At 43.4% G+C, this 26,260-nt stretch overlaps 1 protein-coding gene across 6 annotated transcripts in view; it reads left to right on the top strand.

Annotated features, from left to right (window-relative positions):
* Positions 1-26,260, top strand: part of Mtmr1 (myotubularin related protein 1) — an 86,371-nt gene that overhangs the window by 39,288 nt on the left and 20,823 nt on the right. For all 6 annotated transcript variants that reach the window (XM_023706277.1, XM_004646007.1, XM_023706278.1 and 3 more), the window contains 8 exons: positions 7,336-7,430; positions 7,786-7,893; positions 10,560-10,661; positions 10,969-11,052; positions 11,577-11,726; positions 12,705-12,893; positions 19,397-19,582; positions 20,136-20,342. In XM_023706277.1, the coding sequence (XP_023562045.1) occupies positions 7,336-7,430; positions 7,786-7,893; positions 10,560-10,661; positions 10,969-11,052; positions 11,577-11,726; positions 12,705-12,893; positions 19,397-19,582; positions 20,136-20,342 (1,121 nt within the window). The remainder of the gene's footprint in view (positions 1-7,335; positions 7,431-7,785; positions 7,894-10,559; positions 10,662-10,968; positions 11,053-11,576; positions 11,727-12,704; positions 12,894-19,396; positions 19,583-20,135; positions 20,343-26,260) is intronic.

Here is a 26,260-nt window from a genome sequence, read left to right as displayed (position 1 = left end):
TTGATTTAGCAGCTGTGTACTTTCTCTTGTATAAAGCCTTCTTGGAATACATAGCAGATCAGGAGTATGTACCAAGTCCTCTAACCAGGACAGGATTTCGGCTGCCATGGGACTGCCCCTTCTTGGACTTTTTTGCCTTCACCTTACCTTTTGTACCAGTGTCACTGGCAGTAGACTTCTTGGCTTTGGGTTTCTTCTCTTTAGTGTCTGGCTTCTCAATTTTTTAGCCCGCCATCTTGCAAGATGGGCAAGACTATTTGGCTACTTTAAATAAAGCTGCTATGCGCATTTATGCACAAGTGTGTGGACATGTATTTCCTTCTCTTTTGGTTGAATGCCTGGGAGTGAAGGTCAGAGACATATGGTAGGTATACATGTAAGTACTTTGTTGTTATACTAGAGATTGAACTCGGGACCTTTGCACTGAGCTGCATCCCCACCCTTGGTTAACTTTTTAAATATTAAGACAGGATCTTGCTAAGTTGCTAAGTAGCCCAGGCTGCACTTGACCTTGAAATCTTCCTGTCTTGAGCTTGCCAGAGTACCAGCATTGTAGGCATGTGTCACTGTGCTGAGCAACATAGCACTTCTTAAGAAAGTGATCAATGATTTTGCCAAGTGGCCGTTCCATTCCACATTTCCACCTGCAGTGTACAGTCATCCCAGGTTTTCTTTTCCAATCTTCAGATCTCTACATCCCTTTCTCTTTTATGCTTAGAACTTCTGTATAATGTTAAAGGTAAGAGAGAACATGCTAGTCTTGTTGCCGATCTTCAGAAAGCTTTCAGATTTTCACTGTTATGTATGATGTTACCTGTTTTTCGTGGATGTCATTTATTATGTTGAGAAAGTTCCCTTCTATGTCTAGTTTGCAAAGCATTTTCTTAAGAAATTAGAAATGCACACTAGATTTTCTCAAATGTATTTTCTTTATCAATTAATATAATGTGATTTTTCTTGATTTGTTTATAATACCTTGTGGATATCACATCCTGTTTGACTCTTCCATTGCCAGAATAAACTCTACTTATTATGAATTATCCTTTTTACATGTTAGATTTGATTGATTAAAGTTTTGTTTTGAAGATTTGCATCCATTTTTATGATACACACTGGTCTCTCGTTTTCTTATAATGGCTTCCTCAGGTTTTGATATTAGAGCAGTGCTGTTTCCTAGAAGAAATTGAGGATTCTGTCTTCCTCAGTTCTGTAGTAGAAGCCAAGCCACCTGGACCTGGAGTTTTCTTGGTAGGACGTTTTTAGTTGCAGTGTCTTTAGTAGCTATTGGATTCTTTAGCTTGTCTGCTTTTTCTCAAATAAGTTTTACTAACTTGTCTTCCTAGAACTTTGCCTCTTTCATCTGAGTTGTCCAGAAGCCATCGAGTGTGTGCCCTTATTATTCATTTACTATCTGTAGGATCCCTAAGGGCACCGCGAGTCTCATTTTCCCCCTCATCAGGCTGGCTAGAGGTTTATCATTTCATTCATCCTCTCAAAGAATCTACGTGTGGTTCAATTGCTTTTTTCTCATCATTTTCACTCTGATGTTTATTGTTTCACATCGTGTAGTTATTTGAAGTTTAATTCCTTCTTATTCTACTTTCTTGAGATAGAGGCTGTGGTCATTGATTTGACACCTGTGTTCTTTTCCAGTCTAGGCCTGTAGATGTTCCTAGACATGCCATTTTAGCAGCATCTCATTGATTATGATGTGTGTTCATTTTCATTCGGCTCCAAATACTTTCCAGTTCTCCTTTTGACTTCTTTGACTTTTAGGTTGTTTAGGACTGTTTAATTTTCACATAGTTGTGAGTTTTTAAAAATTTCTTCTGTTATTGATTCATATTTCATTCATGTTATGAAATCATACTCTTTGAATTGAGGTGTGTTATGTACATGTATCAATTTCCTACAATGAATGTAATCATTATCTATTTCAAACATGTTCTAATAACTTTTTAGAAAAAGTCCGGCCAGGGAGATGGCTCAGTAGAATAACTGCTTCCTGGCAAGCGCAGGGGCCTGAGTTCAATCCCCGGTTCCACACACAAAAAAAGTCATATTTTTATTTTTTTAAAGAGAATAAAAACAGATAAAATATTAGAAACAATGCATAATTTAAAAAACAAGATGATAAGAATTCAACCATGGTTGTTAAATTGTACGTTGTTGCCTTCAAAGTAGTTGCTCAGATTATAAGGTATATGCATGTAAAATCAGACAAAATAAAAATTTTAAGCAATAACTGCTCCCTTCAAAAAAGAGTTAAGGTTTATTGAAAGCAAGCATGAATGTGTAATTATTTGATTGATCTTGCATATGTATATCTGTTAGTCTGAGCTACGGATTTGATGATAAAAATATATAACAACCACTGTTAATTTTTTATTCTTGTTTTGATATTCTGTACCATATGTATTGTTGTATGTTAGTTTCTTAGTTTTTCCTATTTGTTTTTGCCTTTGTTTTTCTTTTTACTCTTTGAAAAACACAGTAGAAATTAGTAGTACAATTATCCTAGTTATCCTATATATATATGCTTTTTGCCCCCATTCCTTTTTTCTTTTCTCCTTTCCCGCATCCCAATTGTTCTCTCCTCTTGAGCATTTTCTTTTCTTTTACTATATCTATTATACCTTTTAGGTTTTATTTAATCTTTCAGGTTCTTTTTCTTTTCTCTCTCTCTCTCTCTCTCTCTCTCTCTCTCTCTCGGCAGAACCGGGGATTGAACTCAGGCCCTTGTGCTTGCCAGGGAAGTGCTTATTCTACTGAGCCATCCCTGAAGCCCCAAATAAAGGGAGAAATTTTAACAAAACTGTATGCATTTCATCCTTTTTTAAAAAATGTATTTGGTTGTTACAGGATCTCACTATGCAGCTTGGACTCACAGTGATCCTCTTGTTTTCAGCCTCTCCAGCAATGGGATTACAGGCATGCGCCATTATGCCACCACTAGGGACTCAGGCTGAGTGGCTCAGCCCACCCTGAGGGTGAAGTTGGTGTGGTATGTGGTGCTGGGGATTGAATCGCGGTCCCTGTGCTTGCCTAAGCTTTAGAAGCCAACCCTTTAGTCCACTGAGCTGTCTCGCCGGCCCTCAGGTTCTTATACTAGGGAGACAATATGATGTTTACACATGTGGGTCTGATTTATTTCACTTATGAGTACAGCCTCTAGTTGTATCCATTTACCTATAAAAGCCTTGAGTTTATCTTTCTTTATAGCTCAGTAGTAGTCCATTGTATAAAAACAACACATCTTTTTTTTTATGCATTCCTCAGTACATGGGCATTTTGGTTGTTTCCAAGATTTAACAATGACAATTTGTGCTGCTGTAAACATGGGTGCACATGTATAACTGTGGTATGATGTTATTGATTCTTCTGAAAAAATACCGAGGAGGATTTTTTGAGGAATCTTGACACTTATTTCCACAGTCCTTGTACCAGTCTACACTCCCATCGACAGTGGAGACAGATTCCTTTTTCTCCACAGCCTCTCCAGAATTTGTTATTAATTGATTTCTTGATAACCAGCCTTTCTTCCTAGGGTGAGAGGGAATCTCAATGTTGTTTTAATGTGCATTTCTCAAATCACCAGTACTATGGAACATTTTTTTCATGTATTTATTTGCCATTTGTATTTCTTCCTCTGAGAAGTGTGTATTCATCTCAAATGTCCATTTCTGGATTGGGGTTTAATTTTGAGGGCCTGATTTTTTTTTTCAATTCTTTATATGTTCTAGGTAGAAGTCCTTTGCATAAGGGACCGCAGGCTAAGATTTTCTCCCAACTTGTAGGTTTTCTTTTTACTGTTGGTGATTTGAAATGCAAAAACTTTTCAATAGGATGAGATCCCAGTTGTTGATGCTTTGAAGTATTTCCCGTGCAGTTTGGTTTTTGATCATGAACTTTCTGCCTACCCCTATGTCTTCCAGAAATCTATCTACTTTCTCTTCCAGTAGATTTAGTGTTTCTGTTTTAATATTTAAATCTTTATTCCATTTTTACTTTAGTGCATGGTGATAGACATTAATCTAGTTTTATTTTTCAGCATATTGAAAGCCAGTGTCTCCAGCACAGTTTGTTAAAGAGGCTTTCTTTCTTCCAGTGAACATATTTGCCCCTTTGTCAAAGATAAGGTGGCTTAGTGTGTTTGTAGTTGTGTCTGCATCTTTTTTTTTTTTTTTTTTGCGGAACTGGGGATTGAACTCAGGCCCTTGCGCTTGCCAGGGAAGTGCTTAGTCCACTGAGCCATCTCCCCAGCCCCTCTGCATCTTTTAATATTTTAATATTTATCAAGACTTGTATTATTGCCTAAAATATAGTCTATCTGGGTAAGTTGTCTGAGTACACCTGAAAAGAATGTACCCTGCTGTTATTGATGGGATTGATAAAATATGGTTGACAAGTGGTTTTTTAATGGTATTCAAATCTTCTGTTGCCTTATTTCTGTCTTCTTCTCTCAGTTATTACGTGAGGTATTTCAAAAGTGTGATTATAGTTGTAGGTTTGTCTCTTTCTCATTGTAGTTCTATCAGTTTTGTTTCATCTACTGTATCTTGATATTTTGTATTAGGATGTAAATGCTTAGAATGATTGTATGTTCTGACCTTTATTCCTGGCAATATTCTTTGCTCAGAAATCTACTTTTATCTGATATTTTTATAGATGTTATAGCTTCCCATTTATTTATTTAGTTAAGTTAGTGTTTTTTTTTTTTTTTTTTTAGTTAGTGTTTTAAGACAGGATCTCACTGTGTACTTCAGGGTGACCATAAACTCAGTAAGAAGCTAAGCCTAACCTGGAACTCAAGGTGATCTTCCTGCCTCAGCCTCCAGAGTGCTGTAGTTAAAGGCATGTGCCACTGCAACTAGCTCTTTTAATTAGGATTAGTGTGACATGTCTATTTTCATCTTCTGAATTCCAAATTACTTTTACTCTTATATTTAAGGTAGATTTCCTTTTTTTGCTATATGTAGTTGAGTCTTGCTTTTGTCTTTAATCTGATAATCTGTACATCTGAGTTGGGTTTTTAGATTATTTACATGTTATATAAATATTGATATAGTTAGATTTAATTTCATTGCTTTGATATTTGTTTTCTCTTTTTCTGAGATCTGTCGGCTTAATTGAATACTTTTGTGATTCCATTTTATCTTTATGTTTACATAGTAGCTATAATTCCTTTCCTGGTTGCTTTATATCTTTAACTTATCAGTCTACCTTCAAGTGATTTTCCATTGCTTTGTGTGTAGGAGAAGATGGTGACAACTATATGCTTAGCGTTCGTTCCCCTCCTAGCCTTATGCTGCTGTTTTCCATTTGACATTTCCGTCTGTCATAGGCCTGGCACTATGCTTTTGTATTGTGACTTTGTTTTCTCATTATTACATGCTTGTGCTACATAATGAGTATGTTCTTTGTGCATGTACATATACATATTGAATCATAATCCTTTCTGCTATTCCTTCTCCTCCCTCTGTCCATCCTTCAATCCCCACCCCATCTGCAGAAGGCCTACCTCCCTGTTTCCTATCACTTGTCTTTTTTTTACTCTTTAAATTATTTATACTTTGTGTTTTTCATATAAGAGAAGCCATGCAATACTGAACCTTCTATGTCCGATATATTTCATGTAGTATTATGGTCTCAAGATGCATCCATTTTCCTACAGCTGATTCACATTTGTCCTTTGTGGCTGTGTAGTACTCTGGTGATAAACTACCACATTGTCTATAGTTCTCCATTGTATGTGAACACCACATTTTCTTTATCCATTCATCTATTCATGGGCGTGGAGGCTATTTCCAGTGTTTAGCTATGGGTATGCATGTCTCATCATAATATGATCTCCTTGCTTGGGAAGATGCCCAGAAGAGAAGAGCTAGGCTGAATGGAATTTCTATTTGTAGTTCTCTGAGGAGTCTCCATACTGATTTTTATAGTGGTTCAGTGTTTTGCTTAGTCTGTTGTCTTTTAAGGATAGGAGAATAATAATGTTTAATGTCTCACCGAAACATGTTTTGATCCTCTCCCTACCAGTCTCTCTAGCCTCGTGTCATTCTCCTCACTTCCCCTTTTGGTGCATCCATACCAAGCTCGAACAACTTGCTGTCTCTCCTACCCCCTTCTCTCTCTTTTCTCTTACTCCCTGTCCATGTGCCTCCCTATTGGGTTAAGTTGCTGCTTTTCTGTGCTTCATCACGTGGTGTTCACATTGCTTTATAGCGTTTATCAGGCAGTGGTATATTGATGACTGACATGCTGCTTGTAGCCGAGAATTATGCCTATTTGTACCCAGAACCCTTTAACTGAAGACACTCACTTTGTAATGAGTTGTAGAAAACTGTGATAAGAATGTTTTGAGAACTTGGGCAAATGACAAACTTTATTCCCTTTAACTGTCCTGCTTGGACTCGGCTATAGCTATGTATACTTGTATCATCCCAATGGAGTGACACTTAGGGAAAGTCGTGAAGATGTAGGATGAGCCCCCCGCTTCTTTATTTTGCAATACTAGGGCTTGAACTCAGGGCCTTCATGCTGAGCTACACCCCTAGCCCTTTCTATTTTTATTTTTTACTTTGAGACAAGGTCTCATTAAGTTGCTGAGATGTCCAAGCTGGGCTGGAACTTGCGGTCTGTGTGCCTCAGCCTCCCAGGGTGCTGGGATTCCAGGTGTGCACCACCACATCTGGCTAGATATGATCTTTTTAATACTTGTGGGAATTTAAAATGTTGTATTTTTATAGCAAAATGAAAATTAAAATTAATAATGAAGTTGATCAGCAATTTGAAACACATCTCTTTTTTTCCCTGGTTCTGGAGATAGAACCTAGGAGTTCATGTGTGTGAGCCAAGTACTCTCCCACTAAGCCAAACTCCCAGCCCTGAAATGTGGCTTTTTCCACTTTATTAATGTGCTTGTAATTTTTGTCATCTCTAAAGCAGTTTCCCTTGGAGGTGCATTAGAGGACAGTGTTTAGCATTCATTAGTTTTAAGTATCGGTAATTTATGAAATGGCAGTTCAGTGTCTTTACAGAGCTTAATTAATGTTTTGAATATGATTAATTTACCACCCAGGGAAAATGTTAACTGCTTGGGAAAAAAATGACAAAATGTAACTTAGTATGAGGCCTTTCCTTGAAGCCTCATTAGGTAGCCAACCAGACTGTTAAATGATGAAACTTTAAATTTCTAATGAATTCCTAGAAGACTAGACTCACACACACACACACACACACACACATATATATATATTTGGAAACTCATGCTAAGATTTATTGAGTCACAAGTCTACAGCAGCAGTTGCTACTTTGATATTTTTCTTTCAGTGAAAGATGTCATGTATATCTGCCCATTTATGGGAGCAGTGAGCGGAACCCTGACAGTGACGGACTTTAAGATGTACTTCAAAAATGTAGAGAGGGTGAGTTTGTTTAGTGTTTTATTTTTAAAAATGATTTGGAACCAGTAGAAAAGAAAGTAAACAGTCTCCTGCAAGTCAATCACGGACACAACCAGAGGGTGAGTTTTGATGTGACGTATTTGCAAGCATATTTTATACGCAAGCACAAAGCTTATTAGTTAAACCTGGAGGGGAGGTTTGCCGTAGTCGCAGCCTAAACGTCATAAGGTGTGCTGTACCTCAGACTTCAGTTTCTTAGCTGGGACAAGAAGCAAATGCCACCGTAGACGCATGTTTCCTAATCCAGCAGAGACTTAAAGGAAGGAGACTCTGTGGAATGACCTGGAGTGGCGTTAATCTGCATTTTTGAACCTAGGACCCACACTTTGTCCTTGATGTACCCCTTGGAGTGATCAGCAGAGTTGAGAAGATTGGAGCACAGAGCCACGGAGACAATTCTTGCGGCATAGAGATCGTGTGCAAGGTAGACTCTAAACCCATGTAAACCTGAGGGGGTGATCAGCTTGGAGCTTTCTGAGGCTTAGCCTTCCTGCTCTTTGACAGTAACAGTAACTCTTACTCTTCCTAATCCAGCTGTTTTTAGGACAGCAGCTCCTTCAGATCTCACCATCATAGATTCCATTAATGTAATTTTCTGTTAAAGTATTTCTGATTAACATGGTGTGTAGCCTGAATGCCCACATCGTTTGTTACATCCCTGGGAAACCAAGTGGAAAGCAGAGATCAGTACTGTTTTCCAGTTCGTTGTTTCAAGATTACTTTTCAGAACAATGAATGGTCAGAGCCTTTCTAAAGAAGCAGCAAGGTTCTTTAAAGCCTGTCATTGAAGTTTCTTGATTGTGTTACAATTTTCACTTTGAGCTATGCTTATTTATTTTATATCTTTCCCTAGCAAGTTAAGCAGAAATGTGTGTGATAATTTTCATAAAAAGTAGTCACTTAAGGGGCCGGGGAGATGGCTTCAGTGGAATAAGCGCTTCCCCGGCAAGCGCAAGGGCCTGAGTTCAATCCCTGGTTCCGCCAAAAAAAATAAAAAATAAAAAGTAGTCACTTAAGGCTGGGCATGGTGACACAACCTGTAATCCCAGCACTCAGGAGGCTGAAGCAGGAGGATTGTTGTGAGTTTGAGACCAGCCTGGGCTACAAAGTGACTTTAAGGCCAGCCTCAACTGCATGGTGAAACCTTGTCTCAAAAAGACCAAAAAAAAGTAGTCACTTAAGAAGCTCCTTGAATGAATGTTTTATTCTAAGTGACTTTACCTCAGGTAATAGAGTTTACTAAAAACCCATGTAACGTACCAGGAGAGAAATCTGCCTACATAATCATCAGGGCTCCTCCTCCACCAGCATTTGCATTCCCAGCCATCCGTTTCCTATGATCAAATCCCTGAAGAGCACTCTGCTCTGCTGGCCCTACAAAGTTTTCCAGGCCATGAGCCGGCTGCCTTACTGGGCCAACTTTTGGTACTCTGTGGCAGTTGTTCTTCTCAGGCAGAATTGCACATCCAGAACATGGCCAGCACCCACAGAATGCCACGCACAGGGCTGACTTGGTTGCTTCTGCGATTTTGAAAAGCTGTCAGTCCCCTCTTCATCATTCTCAGGTGTTTTATATTCTCCTTGGGCTGACCACACATGGCTAAGCTTGCCTGCTTTCCTTGGCAGCTGCTCCTGAGCCAGCCTCACCTCACCCTTGCCTCACACTCCTGCTTCCTTTTGGGGTTCATATTTGCCTCATGCCCATCCTCTCATCCATGCCGAGCATGCACACCACCAAATACAAGACCTCTTCACATGGGCCTCGTGTCTTGGAATGCTGTTCTCCCCAGAAATGCGAAGCAGGAAAGCCCTAACAGGGAGTGTGTACATAGCCAGGACAGCTTGGATGGAGGGTGCAGCAGGAAATTACGCTGCTCTTGAAGGTGTCCTGTGGCTGTTTGACTAGGATGTTTTTATGGTTAGGATGGGCATTTTCTGACAGCTGATATAAATGTTGTCTGGCCTAGAGGTACTAAGGTTAGGCTCCTGGCCCTTTGGCTCATGCCTAAGAGTCTTATAAGGTGTGGGTATACTTTTTAACAGGTGGCACACAGTTGGAGGGTACAAAAGCTATAGATAGTAAAAAGCACTGTCCCAACTCCCAGCCACCCTGTCATACTCTCTGCAGGCAGTACACTTCTTAATTCCTAATGTACGCCTTCGCAGACCACCTTGTGCAGAAAACCATGTATGTCTACTCTTTCTTTGAAAATGTAAATGGTAGTATAAGTACTGTTCTGTTCCTTTCTATTTGTCCTTGACAATGTATCTTGGAATTCCTTTATATCAGTATATACAGAGCTGCTTCTGATATTAAAATCTCTGGCATTCTATTGGCTGTGTTATAGCCCCTACTGATGGACATTTGAGTTGTTCATTTGCTGTTATAAATACTGTCACAACAACAACCTCTTCACTTCCCAAATTGCTGCTGCTTTAATTTATTTGTGGTCATATTTATGTCCCAATTTCATATAATGTTAAAGAAGACTGAGGTTTTTGTGTTTAACTCATAGGGGACGCATGCTTAAAAAGGCTCAGGGCAGTGCTCAAAATCTTGACTTGGGAAGACATCACTGCCGGGGTTCTGCCGAGTGACATCATTTTGGCCTGCATGTGCTTGGGACTTTCCCATCAGCTTGCATTTAGGAGGCATTTTGTCATCATGAGGTTGCTGTAAGGATGTCGCTGAGGGCGCCAGTCCCTATGCGATACGGAGGCCTCTCTGGATTGGCAGTCTTCACCACATTCTGTTTATAGGTCATGTGAATTTTAAAGTTGGCTCTTTTGGCAGCTTACAGTATACAACCAATTCCAAGGCATACCTTCCCTAAGTGTATCCACAGGGCTTGATAACAGAGCTTTTTTGTACAAACCTTATTCTTTGATCTCTCTTAAGATTTTTCTGCCATATATGTCCTCTTTATTCCAGTTTCCTTGATTTTTTTTAAATCTCAGTAAAGATATTTTTGTTAATAAGAAAAGGAACATAAATTGAGAAATGAATACATATTTTACTTATGCCATTGTATGTGACTCATAGATGCTCAATGCATGGCGAGTAACTGAGTTTTGCTAATTGCTTACTAGGATATGAGGAACTTGCGACTTGCTTATAAGCAGGAGGAACAGCGCAAACTTGGGATATTTGAGAACTTCGATAAATATGCATTTCCTCTTTCCAATGGCCAGGCAAGTATACCAAAGTAAAGATTTTTTGTTTTAGTGCAGTTGTGGTGGTTCTATAACTTCATGTTTAGTCATTTTTTCCCAGAGGTTTCCTTTATCTCTCTTTCTATGTTGCTAACTAGTATTAAACTATTTAAATTTTGTCAGTTTTCCATAATGATTAAGAAAAGCTACCAATTTTTTACTTTAAAATGTGCAGATTAAAATAGGAATCTTAAAACATTCAGCTCATATCAGAAAGAACAGCTGTCATATTTGGCATGTGGAATAGGATAAATACTGACATGTGTTTTGTGGTTTTTGTATCCAGGCACTATTTGCATTCAGCTATAAAGAAAAATTTCCAGTTAATGGCTGGAAAGGTTATGATCCAGTTGCTGAATATAAGAGACAGGTAAAGTATGTTGCTGATTGAACTGAAAATAATAGTTAAACATCTTTTATCTCTTCTAAATAGTTAGAAAGAGGAGAAGAAACGTTCAGCGAGTTGTGCATGGGCGTAATGTCTCTATCTTCTGGGTCCCTCTTCTCCTATGCCAGCATTTTGACTCTTGTCATAGTTGTTCATCTGCTTCCAGAGGGCGCGGAGGGCTAGAGGCCAGCAGCTTCCAGGAGGGGCTTCCAGAGGGCTTCTGTGAGATGGTCTGCTTGTGGTGCCGAAGGTCCCAAGCTCCTGTCTTGGGTTCAGTTTAGGGACTGTGGTGGGACTGTCGTGATAGAACGCTGTGTTCTTGAGCCTGGGAACTCCTTGGAGTGTTGTGAGCTTTTCCACTTCTTCTAGCACATTCTTATTTTCTTGACACAGACTTTTTTTAAGTTACAGCCAAAATTAGGAAGTGAATGTGATTCATGCTTAATATTTTATCAAAATGGAAAAGCATGTTTCCCCCTCTTCTTTTTTCCTCTACCATTCTGCAGGGCTTGCCAAATGAGAGCTGGAAAATATCCAAAATAAACAGCAACTATGAGCTCTGTGCCACCTACCCTGCAGTCATTGTTGTGCCAACCAGTGTAAAAGATGATGACCTGTCGAAAGTGGCAGCCTTCCGAGCAAAAGGCAGAGTCCCCGTAAGTCATAAACATTGTTACTAAATGTTGTACTTCAGTAGATCTAGTATGGCTAGGTGCCAACAAAAAGTCCAGTGAACAAGATGAAAAGTAGAAAGATAAAGTTAGAAACCTGAAGAGAGCCAGTGGGTGGGGCACAGCTGGAATCCCAGAGCTCAGGAGGCAGAAGCAGGTGGATCGCCGTGTGTGAAAGGCCAGTTGGGTCTGTACAGTGCGTTAGTGAGCCTTTGTCTCACACAGACGCCGCAGAACATAAGCTTGGACTTACCTGTGATTTGCAAGAAATATGTCGACATTCCCTTTTGCTCTATCTCACCCTTATATCGTTTCCTGTTTCTAAGTCACGCTCTTGAATCCTAGTACAGAAAAGGAGCAGCAGCCAAGAGCATGCTGTTGCAGTAATAGTTTCCATCAGTGCTTGCACCAAATCACGCGAGAGAAAATACATTCACGTCCTGCTGAGTGGAGTGCTACAGCTGCATGGGCGAGCACTGTTAAACAATTGTGGGCACCAGGGAGGGGAGGATTTGCCCAGCATTTGCGTGTGATATGACCCTCAGGCACTGGGTCCCTGGAGGAAAACGGGAGATTTGGTGACAGAGTTTCAGATTTGACAAGAGACTGTGTATACACTTTGTCTTTACCCTGCCAGATGTGTCATTGTGGAGATAAAAGGTTATTTTTTAATTAAGACAAGATAAGACTAGTCAATCAAATAGAAATAGGGATAGAATCTAGTGATAGTTTGGCTTAGGTTTTATTTTGCCTAGAATCATAGCGTTTAATGAGAACATACCTGGTCAGACATGTTTCAGCCTGAGCAGAGCATCGAGTCCCTTAGCCACTGCGGTGCTGTGATCAGTCTATCCACTCTCAGCTTTGAAGAGAATCTTCAGGAGAAACTGCTTTTCCTAGCAAGTAATTTGAGCAGGTACTGCTTTGGGGACTGTACTGATATCTGTTGGTTCCAAACACTAGGTGTTATCATGGATTCATCCAGAAAGTCAGGCAACAATTACCCGCTGCAGCCAGCCGCTGGTGGGCCCCAGTGACAAACGCTGCAAAGAGGATGAAAAGTACCTGCAGACAATAATGGATGCTAATGCGCAGTCACACAAACTTGTCATCTTTGATGCCCGACAAAACAGTGTTGCTGATACCAACAAGGTACATTCTTGATAGGCTGTCTCTCTCTCTCTCATATCCACTTCTTGTAAGTTGTGTGTTTTAACAGCTCAGCGGGCTCCTCCCCACCTAAAGTTAGGGACTTCCGGAGTAGTCCAGGGCTGTACCCTCCCTGGTTTGTCTCTGTGGGCTCTTTTCTGCTTTTCTACAGTCCTGCCTGTCGTGTCCATTAAGCAAAGACTCAGAGAATTATCTGAGATTAAGTATTTTAGTGAAGCGATTGCAGTCCCCAAGAAGCAGTGCTGGCACACAGGAGGAGACAGTACAGCTCGCATTTGGTCCCCCCGATGGTGTTCGCGTGCTTCGTACCAAGTGCAGGCTTTGCACTCAGACCTGAAGTCTTGCTATCCAAACAGGAAGTTCTGATTTGAGGCGCTTCTTTGTACTACAGATGGCTTTGGGAGAGTATGCTGCTGTAGGCAGGCAGTTGGCAGTCAGAGAGCCTTGTCCTCTCCAGCAATTTCAGGACAGGGAAGGTGGCAACAGCGCTTGCCACCTCACGCCTGCATCTCTAGCAACCGCTGAGTAGTACGCATCCAGTGAATACCTGCAGTGCCAGGGTGCTAGGACACGCAGAGCCAGGCGAGGTGAGGTGCCACAAGGACGCAATGCGAGCTCAGCGCTGGGGCACTGCACAGAGCACGTGGCACTGAGCGGGGCTGCCATGGTCGGCAGGCACACATGGGCAGAGAATCCCCGGCAGTGGGGGCGCCCGGGTGACAGTGGGGCAGGCCGTGCCATCTCCAGGATGAAGGGTGACTCCGGGCCTGGCCGTTACCCTGTCACGGGCCCCTCTGCAGTGCTCACCATCTGCCTGGCTCGCATTGGCCTGCTCCTTTTCTTTCCGCAGTGAGCGCTCCATCAGTGACCGCAGTCTCCAGAACACCAGCCTCCTGCCTCCCCTTGACTGATTCCTATTCCCCTCCCCAGCCGCCCTTTTCTGGGGCTGCTTCTTAACTTGGTCTGAGATCCCTTTGCGACTCCACACTGTCTCTGCAGACTATCCTGGCTTGTGAAGCCAGGCCATTCAGCACTGTCCGTATGCTGAGTGTGCCTTGCGTTTGGCACCGCAGCTTGTACCCTTCCTGATATGTACTTGCTGTTCCCACTTGGCCATGTCTCAAGGCACAGGAGCGCAGCAAGCTCCACCACCCTAGGAGTCAGTGTGCTGGAGTAGGCAGCATTCTTGGCTTTGGACTCAGGTACACCTGGGCTTTTCTCCAGGCTCCCAGTTGGTGCCCTGTAGAACTCGGGGCAAGTTACTTAACCCCTATCTAATCCTCAGGTTCCCGATTCTGCAAAATGGGAGGTAGCACTGGTGTTTTGTCTCAAGCCTTCTATGCGATTAAAGTGAAGGAAAAATAGTGCACATAAGAACTCAGCTTGTGGGGGGCGTGCCGCCAGCCCTCAGTACTTGGTACTGACATGCCTATAATCCCCACTGGTTGAGGTGGCCGACTAGGTGTCAGACCTGGTGAGTAGTGGGGTCACTTACTGCAGTGCAGGAGCCTGGGAGAGGAACAGAACAGGCAACGGGGGGGGGGGGTCTTGATTTCCTGGGCCTTGCATGCAAATCTTATTTCCAGCAGCAGAAATGTATTCTGTCACAGTGTGGGAGGCCAGTAGTCCCACATTTGCCAGGGCTGTGCACCTTCAGAGAGCTCCAGGAGAGACTGCTGCTCGCTTCTTCCAGTTTCTGATGACCATGCCAGCGTTCTTGGCCATACAGCCACATTGCAGTAATCGCTACATCTGTCTGTCTTCCTGTAGCCTCTTTTCCTCCTCCTCCTCCTCCTCGTCCTTGTCCCCCTCCTGATTTCTGTGTCTGCTCCTCTGTCTCTTCTAAGGATACTTGGGATGGCATTTAGGGCCCACTTGAGGTAATCCAGGATTATCCTGTCATCTCATGATCCTTAACTTGAGGTCACATTCACAGTTGCCAGGGATTAACATGGACTTCTCTGGTGGGTCTACCTTTTCAGCTCCCACAGGGAGGCATCCTTCAACAGGAAGCCTGCTACCTTGCATGCTGTGGGTCATTAGCTAAGTCAGGTTTTGTGCATCTTTTATCCTTCCTGTCACCAGTGAGGTATGCAGTATTATGCCAAGGAATTACAAACAAAATGTGAGAAAAGTACTATTCCTGGAGGCAATCTTCTAAACATAGAGTAGAGCAAAGGCACTTCACTGTGTTTTATTGTGCTCAGAAGTCAGACACCAAATTGCCTGTCTGCATTGATTTCTATTGTAGTGATGTATATGGCTGGAAACATGTGATAACTGTGTGACAGCAGCCCTGGGAAGCTAATTTAATCCACTTATGTTCTTGCTGTAAATCCCACCTGGTCATGGTGAATGGTATCCTTAGTGTGCTGCTGGATTTGCTTTGCTGGTATTCTGTTGATTTGCATTCTTCAGGAATACAGGCCTGTCATTTCCTAGTGGTATCTTTGTCTAGTTTGGTATCAAGACACTACTGGCTTCATACAATGGATTACAGCTGGGCTGGGCCCATGAGTGGCTGTCCTGGGACTGAGACAGAGGCTGGCTGGCAGTAGCCATGGTCATTTCTCCATAGACTGTTGATGAGGAAAAGACCTGTTGGTGAGTGGCATGGGCTGTTCCATTGAAAACCACCTGCTCCACGAGAGAGATAGTGGCAGCACCCAAAGCCTTTAAGGGAGATGTCCTTCTCAGAACCTGGCATGTGGAGGGCAGGAGCTCTGCATCTGAGGCACCAGTGTGGGGAGGCTAGGGCTGTGGAATGTGAAGTGAGGTCAGGCCTACAGTTGAGACTGTCTGGTGGTGGTTGCAGCCTTGGGGGATGGGGAGGAGACAAGTTCTGGAGCAAGGTCTTTGCAGGGAAACAGAAGGTCAGTAAGGGAAGAGTGGCTGATGGTATGAGGCTGGGGTCGGGAGAGCCTGGGAGGGAGAGAGGGTCCTGGAAGCTAGGAAGAGGAAGAAAAGAGGGAGGAGGGGCCAGTGGTGTGCAGCCCTTGGAGTCTGCTAGATCGTTAGCGTGCCATGCCCTGCACACCTCCACAGTCCTCCCCTGGAGCCCACCCACTGCAGCTGATGGGCATGCTGGAGACAGAGAGCTTGTTACAGTGCCTGGCCTGTGGCAGGCCTCCATCTGCAGAAAGGCTGGGCTGAGATCGGGCAGCCTGAGCACTCCCTTCCAACAGTGCTTCCCAACAGTACTCGCTTTTCTTTTTGCACAAGGTTGGCAATGGCCCCACTACCACTGCTGTCAGCTTCTTCTTGGGGACTTGAGTAAAGATGGTAACATTTGTGTCACTGACTTCTCTCAGGAATCTTACTTTCCTCCTGTAGAGAGAGGTATGGCCAGAAAGTTGTTTTCCAGAGCCCTCTGAATCTTGCCCTCCCGCTCCTGCCTGGGTATAGGTGTGGTCCTTCCGTGGCCACTTTCTCTTGTGTCTGGTAATGTCCGGGACGCTGTTCTTTGCAGGCTGGTGTGGAATTGGCATGTAATGCTCATTTGACTCCCTCACCTCATTGTTTGATGATCATTTTTCTCATTTGTTCTTTTGTGATCAGTTTCCTGACAGAAAATGGTCTCTCAATATGACCTACTGCTTGACGGACTTCAGCTCTTAGCACACTCATCTGTGTGTCAAAACGCTGGATCCCCCCGTGGGCCCAGCTTGACACCTCGCAGGGCTTCCTCACTACAGGCCGCTGACTCTGGGCTGCTTCTGCGGCCTGGTGCACAGCATGGTATGCAGTATGTCAGAGGTGGTAGCAAACAGCCAGCTGTGGCACGTGTGCTCCGCGATCACTGCCATGCAGTAGGTCATCCCTGTCCCGCTCCCCTCAGGCCACCCGCCTTTCTCGTGCCCACAGCCCGGCTGCGGTGCCTTCTGCACAAAGGCTCACAGGGTGCACATCACGGGCTACAGCCCCAGCCAGGCCCCATGGGCTGCCCTCCCATGTCCCCGGCAGCCCTTCTGTGCTCCACAAGGCCATGTCAACGTGTTTGTGACTCTGCTGATATGTGGCCCTGCCCCATCCCTTATCTACTTCCTTCTTGGCAGAGAACAGATGGTCAGAGAGAAGCTTCTTCCCCAGCCTGCCTCCCATGATCGTGGAAGAGGTTCTCCTGCTGCCCTTCCTGCCAGCTTGGGACCTTACCACACCTGGTCACCTGTCTGTCTTCCATTTATCATCCATCATATGCCAGTCACCTCCACACTGACACCCACAGCTCTGACCACTCTGAGGCCTATACATTGGCTACTGCCCATTGTCCTCACAACCAAACCATCTCCCTGTACAACCTGCTGCTTCTTCAGTCTCTCACATGGCCCAGCACAGAGCCAGGGGCATTGCCCAACCTGTCTATAGTTCTGGTCAACCACTGGGTCTTGTCTTTGAAAGATGCCAAGTCACCTGTGTCCTTGTGCCCTGCTACCTGCACCATTGTGCATCAGCAGATGACTGCCCATGACTGTGCTGGTCACCTACTGAAGGTCCCCCTTCCACCAGCCCCTCCTCCGCAGGGTGGCTGGGACTCCTCAATAGAGAGGCTAATTCTCTTTAGTCTTGATGTCTGGCCCCGCCATGTTCTCTGGCCTCATCATTCATCATTGTTTACCACTGCCCTCGACTTCTCTCTGCTGAATGTCTTAGGCTCCTGTCAGAAAGCCATGTCCTCATCCATCTCTGTGTTCCCTTTTCCTGGCTGTTATCACCCTTTCTACCCTTACTTATGTGTCCTTCCCTTCTGGTCAACCAGTCCTGGCCATGCCCTCCTGCATCCAAGCCCTGCAGCCCTGTGCTGCTTTCAGCCCCCCTCCCAATAGTAGACTGTGGGGGCTAGCATTCTTGGTCATCACCGTTCTTGTCCCTAGCTTTAGCTCAGAGCTGGGCATTCATACTCACTTGGTAAATAATATGGGACCAAATGAGAGTGTATCTTCAGGTCCGTAGATGTGTTCTTTTGTTTGTTTATGCATTTATTGGAATCAAATTCAGGTAACATAAAGCTCACCATTTTAGCCACTGCATAGTTTACAATCCATATACTCCAAACGCATGCATAATGTTAAGAAATTAGCATCAGTGTCTAACTCCAGAGCGTTCTCAACACCTCATATGTAGACTCCATACCCATGAGTCATTTCCTCCTCCAGCCCCAGACACCACTAACCAACCTTTATCTCTGTGCGTTCCCCACTCTGGACACTTCGTATAGGTGGGGTCCCGTAATGTGTGATCTTCTACATCTGGCTGCTTTCACTTGTTTTCAAGGGTGCTCCTTGTTTCAGCATTAGTACCATTCCTTCTGATGCTCACATAATGTGGCATTGCACAGGAGACCATGTGCTGTTCATCTATCTGTTGGTGGATATTTGAAACATTTTTCTTTTTGACTATTTTGAATGGTGCTGCTATGAATGTTTGTGTACAAGTTTTAGTTACAATCCCTGTCCTAGACTCTGCAAGATGTTTTCCCAGCAGTGGAATGGCTATATTATATGAAATTCTTCTGGAGGAACCAGCAGACTGTCTTCCACGCAGCAGCTGTACTATTTTATCTTCTCATTAACAATATAATACTGTTCATTTTCTCTACAGCCTCATCACAGATGCGTTCTGAATGTTGATCTCTATACAGTGTAAGCTAATTGTAGATTAGACTTTGTTAGGAGATTACCAAAGAAAAAGCTATATTCCTTCTTTTCATAACACCGTTTTGTTTTACTTAAATAACTTAGATAAATTTCCTAGTCTGAGACCTCCAAATTGCTTTGTATGCAGACATTTCGTGGTACTACAACTTTTCTCATCCGATGGATGGCACTAACAGAATAGAGCTGTTGAAACCTAATTCTTTTTGAGTGAGAACTGGTTGTTAGTGGTTTAGAAATTGAGAAAGATGAATGAAGAGTGTTATGATTTGATTTGTGTCCACAGAGAGAAGATGTGTTGAAGTGTTCACTCCACATACCTGTGAAGGTGGCCTTATTTCACAATAGGGTCTTTGCAAATGTAATCCAGTTCAGATGAGGTCATATTGGACTAGGGCGGGCCCTAAGTGGGTGGGAAAGGGTGTCTTTATAAAAAGAAAGAGGAGGCAGAGATACAAGCAGAGGGGAGAAAGTGAGGTGGAAATGGAGGCAGAGGTTAGCATGATGGGGCTGTACCCAGCAATGCCTGGCACTGCCAAGAGCTGGGAAACCCAAGGAGGATCCTCCCTGAAGGCTTCAAATGGAGCGTGGCCTGCCAGCACCTCGGTTGCAAACTTCCTTCCTTCCTGATAGCGGGGTGATAAGTCTATTATTTTTCAGCTACCAAATCTGTTCATAAGACTTCATTCCAGGAGCCCTTGAACACAGTTCAAGGATAGAGGAGATTTTCCAACAGATGCATTTCCTGCTGCTTTGGTGGCCTATGCCTGGCAGCACCGGAAACAAGGGAAAAACCAATTCCAGGTGGGATGATGTGTATCTCGCTCTCCTCAGGCAAAGGGTGGAGGATATGAAAGTGAAAGTGCTTACCCAAATGCAGAACTCATGTTTCTGGAAATCCACAACATTCATGTGATGAGAGAGTCGCTGCGGAAGTTAAAGGAGATTGTGTACCCTTCCATTGATGAGGCGCGGTGGCTGTCCAACGTGGACTCGACGCACTGGCTGGAATATATAAGGGTAACAGGTCTAGTCATCTTCTGCCTTGCCGTCAGGCCCTCCCTCCATCTGTGGCATAAATGTCTGTATCTCTAAGTAATCTCTCAGCATGACAAAGATGTGCATCTTTGCTATTATGTATGTGTGCTTTCTTAGTGGCTGTGGTGGCTCCTATGACTGTGGTCTTTGTGGCCAGCTTTTGTGACATAATCAAGGGACAATACTTGACTCAGGTCAAATTTTTAAGAGAACTTTGTGGCTCTTCAGTAAAGGTCCCTGTTTACTCTTGTCGTTTGTCTTAGTATGAGTATTCTGTAAATTTTTCATAATGCTAACATTTCTTATTCTCAATTGATCACATGGTAATTTTTTCTTTTTTTTTGCAGTCTTGGGAATGGAACCTAGGGCCTGATAAGTACTGGACAAGTGCTCTACCACTGAGCTACACCCCTAGCCCCTGCATAGCATTTTCATTTGGTTTATGGACTAGGGCTTCCAAAGTTCTCCCTAGAAGTATTTCAGTTAGTACTTGAAATTGACCACAGCCTTTTCTGTTGTGCCTTCTTCTCTGAAGATGCTTCTTGCCGGGGCAGTAAGAATCGCTGATAAAATAGAATCTGGGAAGACCTCTGTGGTGGTGCACTGCAGTGATGGCTGGGACCGAACAGCCCAGCTCACATCGCTGGCCATGCTGATGCTGGACAGTTACTACCGGACCATTAAAGGATTCCAAGTTCTCATAGAAAAGGAGTGGATAAGCTTTGGACACAGATTTGCACTGGTAAGTTCAGGTGGCGAAGTTATGTCTGTTTTACCCCACACCCATGCGTCATACACAGTGCATTTGCACTTTCTCCTCTGTGCCAGACCTAAATGTCCATAACAGAGTACCACAGACCCCAACTTTCTATGTAATCATGTTCGCCATCTATCAATTAAGTCTCCTCAGGATTTACCTTGGAACCAAGTACAGCACCTCTTAGATCTTCTGTTAGGGTGAGCCATCTGGATGAGTCACAGCCATTGCTTGACCACATTGCTTTCTGTGAAAGCTTGAGAGACGTTTTTCTTTCCTGGTGCCTCTCCTTAGGCACACTGTACCTAGTTGAATCACTCCCTTCTATGTCTCCACAATCTGTTTGATCAGAAGATCAGGGACTCAAGCAAGTTATAGGATGTCACAACAGAGGTTCTCTTATATCCTGGATCCTCCTTGACCTTGGAGTGCTAGGGCCAAAATATTGGCTATCCTCTTAGTCCATTTACATTACCAATTTTTGGGTCTCCAAAACTCAGTTGTTAAATGTCCAGAAGAAAAGAAAAATGACATTGTAAAGGAGCCAATAAGCTTAATATTACTATCTTATCTGATATCAAACACCTTAGAACATAAAATGGGAACAATGTTTCTTTTCTAACCAGGGATATAATATTTGGATTCCTATAGAATGTTTCTTTTTGTTTTGGTTTGGGTTTTTTTTGCAGAACCGGGGATTGAACTCAGGCTCTTGCGCTTGCCAGGGAAGCACTTATTCCACTGAGCCATCTCCCGGCATCCCTATAGAATGTTAACAGACAACATATTTTTACATAGAAATTAGAAATCAAAACCATATATAGGGCTGGTGAGATGGCTCGGTGGTCTAGAGCACCTACTTAGAACAAGCTTAACTAAAGCACAGGGACCGCGGTTCAATCCCCAGCACCACATGCCAGCCAGCCCCGCCCCCTGGTGGGCTGAGCTGGCCACACACACACACACACACACACACACACAAATAAATAAAAAATTTAAAAAAAAACCATATATAACATATAAGCATGACAATCATGATTACATTTGTAACCTAAATTTTCTTTTTGACATAACTCTTAACTAAATCATCTCTAATACACAAGAAACTTACACCTAATTTGTTGTCCCTTAATGGGATATACGTCACAGAAGTTTTTGTTAAAGGCAGAGGTCTGAATGTGAAAGTCTGGGTGTACAGGTTTCCCAGAATCACGAGTGCATTTGGTACACCATGAGATTGACACTAGTGACTTGCCGTACCCGCGTGAAAACCTTTGTTTCTTAATTTAGTTTCATACTAAGAGCACCTTTTGTGAGAAAACCTTATTTTACTTAGTGTTTTTTCTTCTTTTTCTCTAAAACACTTTATCTTTCGACCAGTGACCAAATTATTGGGGATATCTCCCAAGAGACTGTCAAGCTTTATTAGTAAACAAAGGTTGGCTGTTCCACTCTTCACCAATTGGAGTCCTGCTAATTAATCTCTCCCGCCCTTAGAAATTGTTGTTAAATATATTACTTTTTCAGTGAGCTGTGAGAAAGCCAATTTTGATATCACCTAGGCCAGATGGTATCTCAGGTGAAAGCATGTTTTTAAGTATATACCCCAAATATATTATAAAAAAATGATAAAAGAAAAATTGCCTATCTCAAATAAATGATGGAGAAACTAGTAAAGAAAGGCACAGAACAAACATCTTACAAAACCAGAGTACACTGAAATACATTTTTGATCAAATTATAGTGACTCTATTATAAGTTTAGGGATTTATAATTATAAATAGACTAATTAGATTTTGTTGTTTGTGAATTAGAGATTTCATAAAAAATGGAACAAGTAGAACCTTTTATCTATAATTAATAGACATTTATATTTTGTTTTAAGGATACTGGTAACTCTCAGATCAGTTATCTCTATATACTCTATCACCTGTTCAGATCTTCTGTTCCCATTTCGGTTGTCCTCTCCTGAACATTCCAGGTCACTTCCTTCCATAGGCCCCAGGTTGGATCTAGCCTCATTGTTGTCAGCTTCTTCTCAGATCTGGATTCATGATACAGCCAGATAGCATGTTCATCAAAACACAAACATGTTCTTCACCCCAAATTAGCTTTTTTTGCTTTACCTGATTGAATTGTCTTTCTGCTGCTGTACTTTTATCTTTTGTAGGATTTAACAAAAATAATAGTATATAGTGCCAAGTGAAGTCTATTAGGTGTGAATCTTACAGGGAAACCCTCCCTCCTTTGTTTTCGTAATTGAATTTTCATATGGTAAGAAACCTGTACCCTGTATTTTGGAGGAAGAAGCTCTCATTTAGCCTCCCTTACCTAAAGATAATCCATTTGTGAGAACAGAAGCCGATTCAATTAACTTGTCGGAAGGATGATGAAAGTAGCACCAGAGAAATTAGCCCCAAAGCTGGGCGGAGCCACTTAGTATTACCAAGTCGGAAGATCATTTAAGATTGATCTGAAGGTTTGGGGTAATTGCCACATCTGTTCAACAGTTCTGTGTTGGTAGTTCTTTCAGAATCTTGAAATTTCAAGAAACCATTTCCACCATGTCCTGTCATATAAATAAGAATATTGCTGCTGTCATCAGAAAGATGTTTTTACTCAGGAGTACTAGGTGGGACCCTCCAAACTAATTCCTGGGAATTGTTTTTACAGTCACCTCATCACTTCTGGAGTGCACTTCTGCATTGTCTCCATACACGTTTAGTTTCCTATTGTGACTAAACACGGAAGGTGGCTTGGGATTTCTAGGATTTCAGGCCGTTTCATCAGCAAGCATCAGGGCAGTGTGGCTGCTTTCGTGATTTCTCACTTACATTGCAGACTAATCGTCAGTGTTGTAATTTCTGCTTTCAGAGAAATCATTCATAGGACATTTTTAGGATCCCTCTTAAAAAGAGCAGTGCAGTGTCTGGGAGAAGACACACAAAGACTCTTGGAATGCTCATATGTGAGCCTGGCTTGCTGAATTAATTACCTCTAAAAACTCTCTAAGATGTACAGTGCATATCTAACGAGAAAAGGAGTCCAGCTGCAGGCTCAGGCTGCTGTGGGAGGGAGTCGTCTCCACTTAGCTACTGGCCAGAGCCGCTGCGTTAGGGGACTAAGAGTGTGCAAACGTGGCTGCTCCTTGGCAGGCACAAACAGTAGCTCCTTGTAGCATCCTTTTTTGTCTTTGCTGGGTAAGGTGACCCGGACATGAAGAAGTTGTCCTAGTTTGCATCCTTCAGGTGACCAGGACATGAAGAAGTTGTCCTAGTTTGCATCCTTTCAGGTTAGCTACTTAATGCTTTTACTAGGGTGAGGAACATTGCCTGCCCCCGTGGGGCTGCATGCTTCAAGCCAGTGGTGCCGCACAGTACCTGAAACATCTGTGCCTATGTCCAAAAGTCCTTTAAATATTTTTCCTTCGATAGACCATTTCATCTTGGGGCAGTTTTGTTTAGTCTGTTGAACCCAGTAGGTGTCAAATGACCCAAAGCCTTTGGATCCCTTTTTATTTATATTTTTTATTAATTTTTATCATGGGAAGTATGACAAATTCAGCAATACAAGAATCTGGGATGCAGAAGTGATGTTTTGAGTAATGGAATGTTTTGTATAGCCCGAATCAGTGACACCATGTGAAAAGTCAGTAACATATATGCTCCCGTCTTTGTGCCTGAGGTGCCAATACCGTGCACGCCTGCACTGAACATTGGCTCTAACCAATCACTTCTCTCCAGTGTCGCACACACTTGACAATCATTCCCGCCACCCACTTTTTCCTGCTGGGTGTCCCTGTTAAGACACCAAATGTCTCATCTCCTTTGGGCTCTCAGTGTTCCCCAGGGAAAAAGGCAGTGGGTGTGAGGACAAGATAGACAAGAGCTGCGACCAGTGAGGTCATTTCTCCTGAGCAGAAGAGAACCGTCTAAGAATAGTAGAATGTTATTTATACCCTGGAGAGCGTAATGTGAATCTCAAGCTCTCTACCCAGCAATCAGTCCACAAACTGCAACAGCTTGTTTATGCAGTTCAAGGAGGTCCCCGTGTGCTTGGACTGGCTTCGTCCTCCATGCGTGATTAATTTCCAGCTTCAGCCACTCCCAACACTTACTCTGGGGCCTGTTGAGTGCTCCGGGATTGGTCTTTGCCATGTAGTAAGTCTTAGTGCTCCCAAAGGTCCAGTGAGATTCGCTGTGGAATACAGGATGTGTCACGTGGAGACCTCAGTGACCTCGGCACATAAGCACCAGGCATACCAGCTTGCCTGGCATATTGCGGAGGTCAGCAGAGGGAAGGGGAAGGGCAACACACCTTTCCACACCACACACCTTTCCACCTGCTCCTGCCTGCCCTTCTCTTGCCTTGTTTCCTACTCTAAAAGACAGGGCAAGGTGTGGGGACATGTGAGTGCTTAGGGCAGCACTTGGATCTTGTTAGTGATGACTAACTTCGGGAGCGCTTGTGGTTGTTTTTAAACACTACCGTGAATGCCTATGTTTCCTCCTCTTCAGCAAGGGCTGGGCTCAGTGGGGAGGAGAGAGGGTAGGGAACTTTTCCAGATGTTTCCTGCCATCATTCGTCCTATAGCTGTGTCCCGAGGGGGCAAGACTGGCTGGGAGCCTTCGCTCAAGGGACAGCAGTAAGGCTGTCTGCTGAGAGGCCAGCACACGCCAGGGCTGAGCCAGAGTGCATGTTTCAGGAGGCTGGAATGGCAGTGCTGTGCTCACATCTCTCCTTTCTACCTGGGCTTGCCACACCATGGCCTCAGAGAAGGCACAGTGACCAGGAGAGCTGCCGTGGCCACCACCGTATGACTAGAACGGTGGCTTATCGTATTTAACCTTGAAGCAGGTGCTGCCATTGGGAGCTGGGGAGACAGCCTTCAGGAGTGTGGCTCATCTGCCTAAGGTCACGCAGCTAGCTAGGTGGCAGCCCGCATTGATCAGGGCCTTAATGCCTGTACCAGCCCACTACAGTCCCTGTACTCTCCCTTACCTAGGGCTTCTGGGAATGAACACCTGAGCCCCCAGGCCAACTCCTGTCCTGTGTCCCCTCATGGCTGTATGTGGAAGTTGCTGGCCATTCTTCCCTCCCTCCTGCCCCATCCCCCTCTCCTTGATCATTCCTGTTGGTGTAGAAATATACTGGTTTACCTTTAAAATTCTTTGAGCCTGTTGTAACCCAAAAATCAAAAACTGGACTCAACTTAAAAGCGTTTTATTTAGCTGAGCTCAGTGGTGGCAGGTACTGTCGTCTCCAAGTAGGTGCGCGCTTAGTCTAGGTGAGGCACAGTTTTTAAAGGGAAAAACCACGAGAGTATGGGGAGGAGGGGGATTTTACAAAGCTTATTTTGAGTTAGTCATGACCAAGGGTTAACTTTTTGTTTCCATAGATGAGGTCACATTTTGCAAACCCTACAGGAATATGTTTTACTTGGCGTAGGCGTTGTTTTTGTTCCGGTAGTCGGAAGGACATCAGATGACAGTTTCACCCATTTTCATTTTCTGTTTGTTCCCATAGGAAGGACAGTTTAACTCATTTTGCAGAATGTTGAGGAACATTTATCTTCTCTTGGAATGCTGAGAATCATTTTCTTATTTGTACAAACAGTCACATTCTTCAGGGAAGGCATGGGTGGGGAGTTTGCAAAACAAATCAAGGTTTTACAAAACGGAAGTTACAAAGCTTCTTACAAGATGGAGTTTAAGTTGTCAGTTTATAGCAAATAGTCCTTGTTAATAAGGTTACAGTGGAAACATCCAGAGTTACAAAATTGGAATCAACTGCACAGGCTGTAACAGAGCCCACATGCCCTGCGCTGTCACCCCAGTTACTGGCTGCCAGAGCTTCCCAAAGTTATTGTCTGTCAGCACTGTCACTACCTCTGGCCTGCTCTG

Source organism: Octodon degus, unplaced genomic scaffold, assembly GCF_000260255.1.
Source record: "Octodon degus isolate 3935 unplaced genomic scaffold, OctDeg1.0 scaffold00249, whole genome shotgun sequence".
Lineage (NCBI taxonomy): Eukaryota > Metazoa > Chordata > Mammalia > Rodentia > Octodontidae > Octodon > Octodon degus.
The sequence above is the reverse complement of the archived record's forward strand: the minus strand, read 5'-3'. Positions and strand labels throughout refer to the sequence as shown.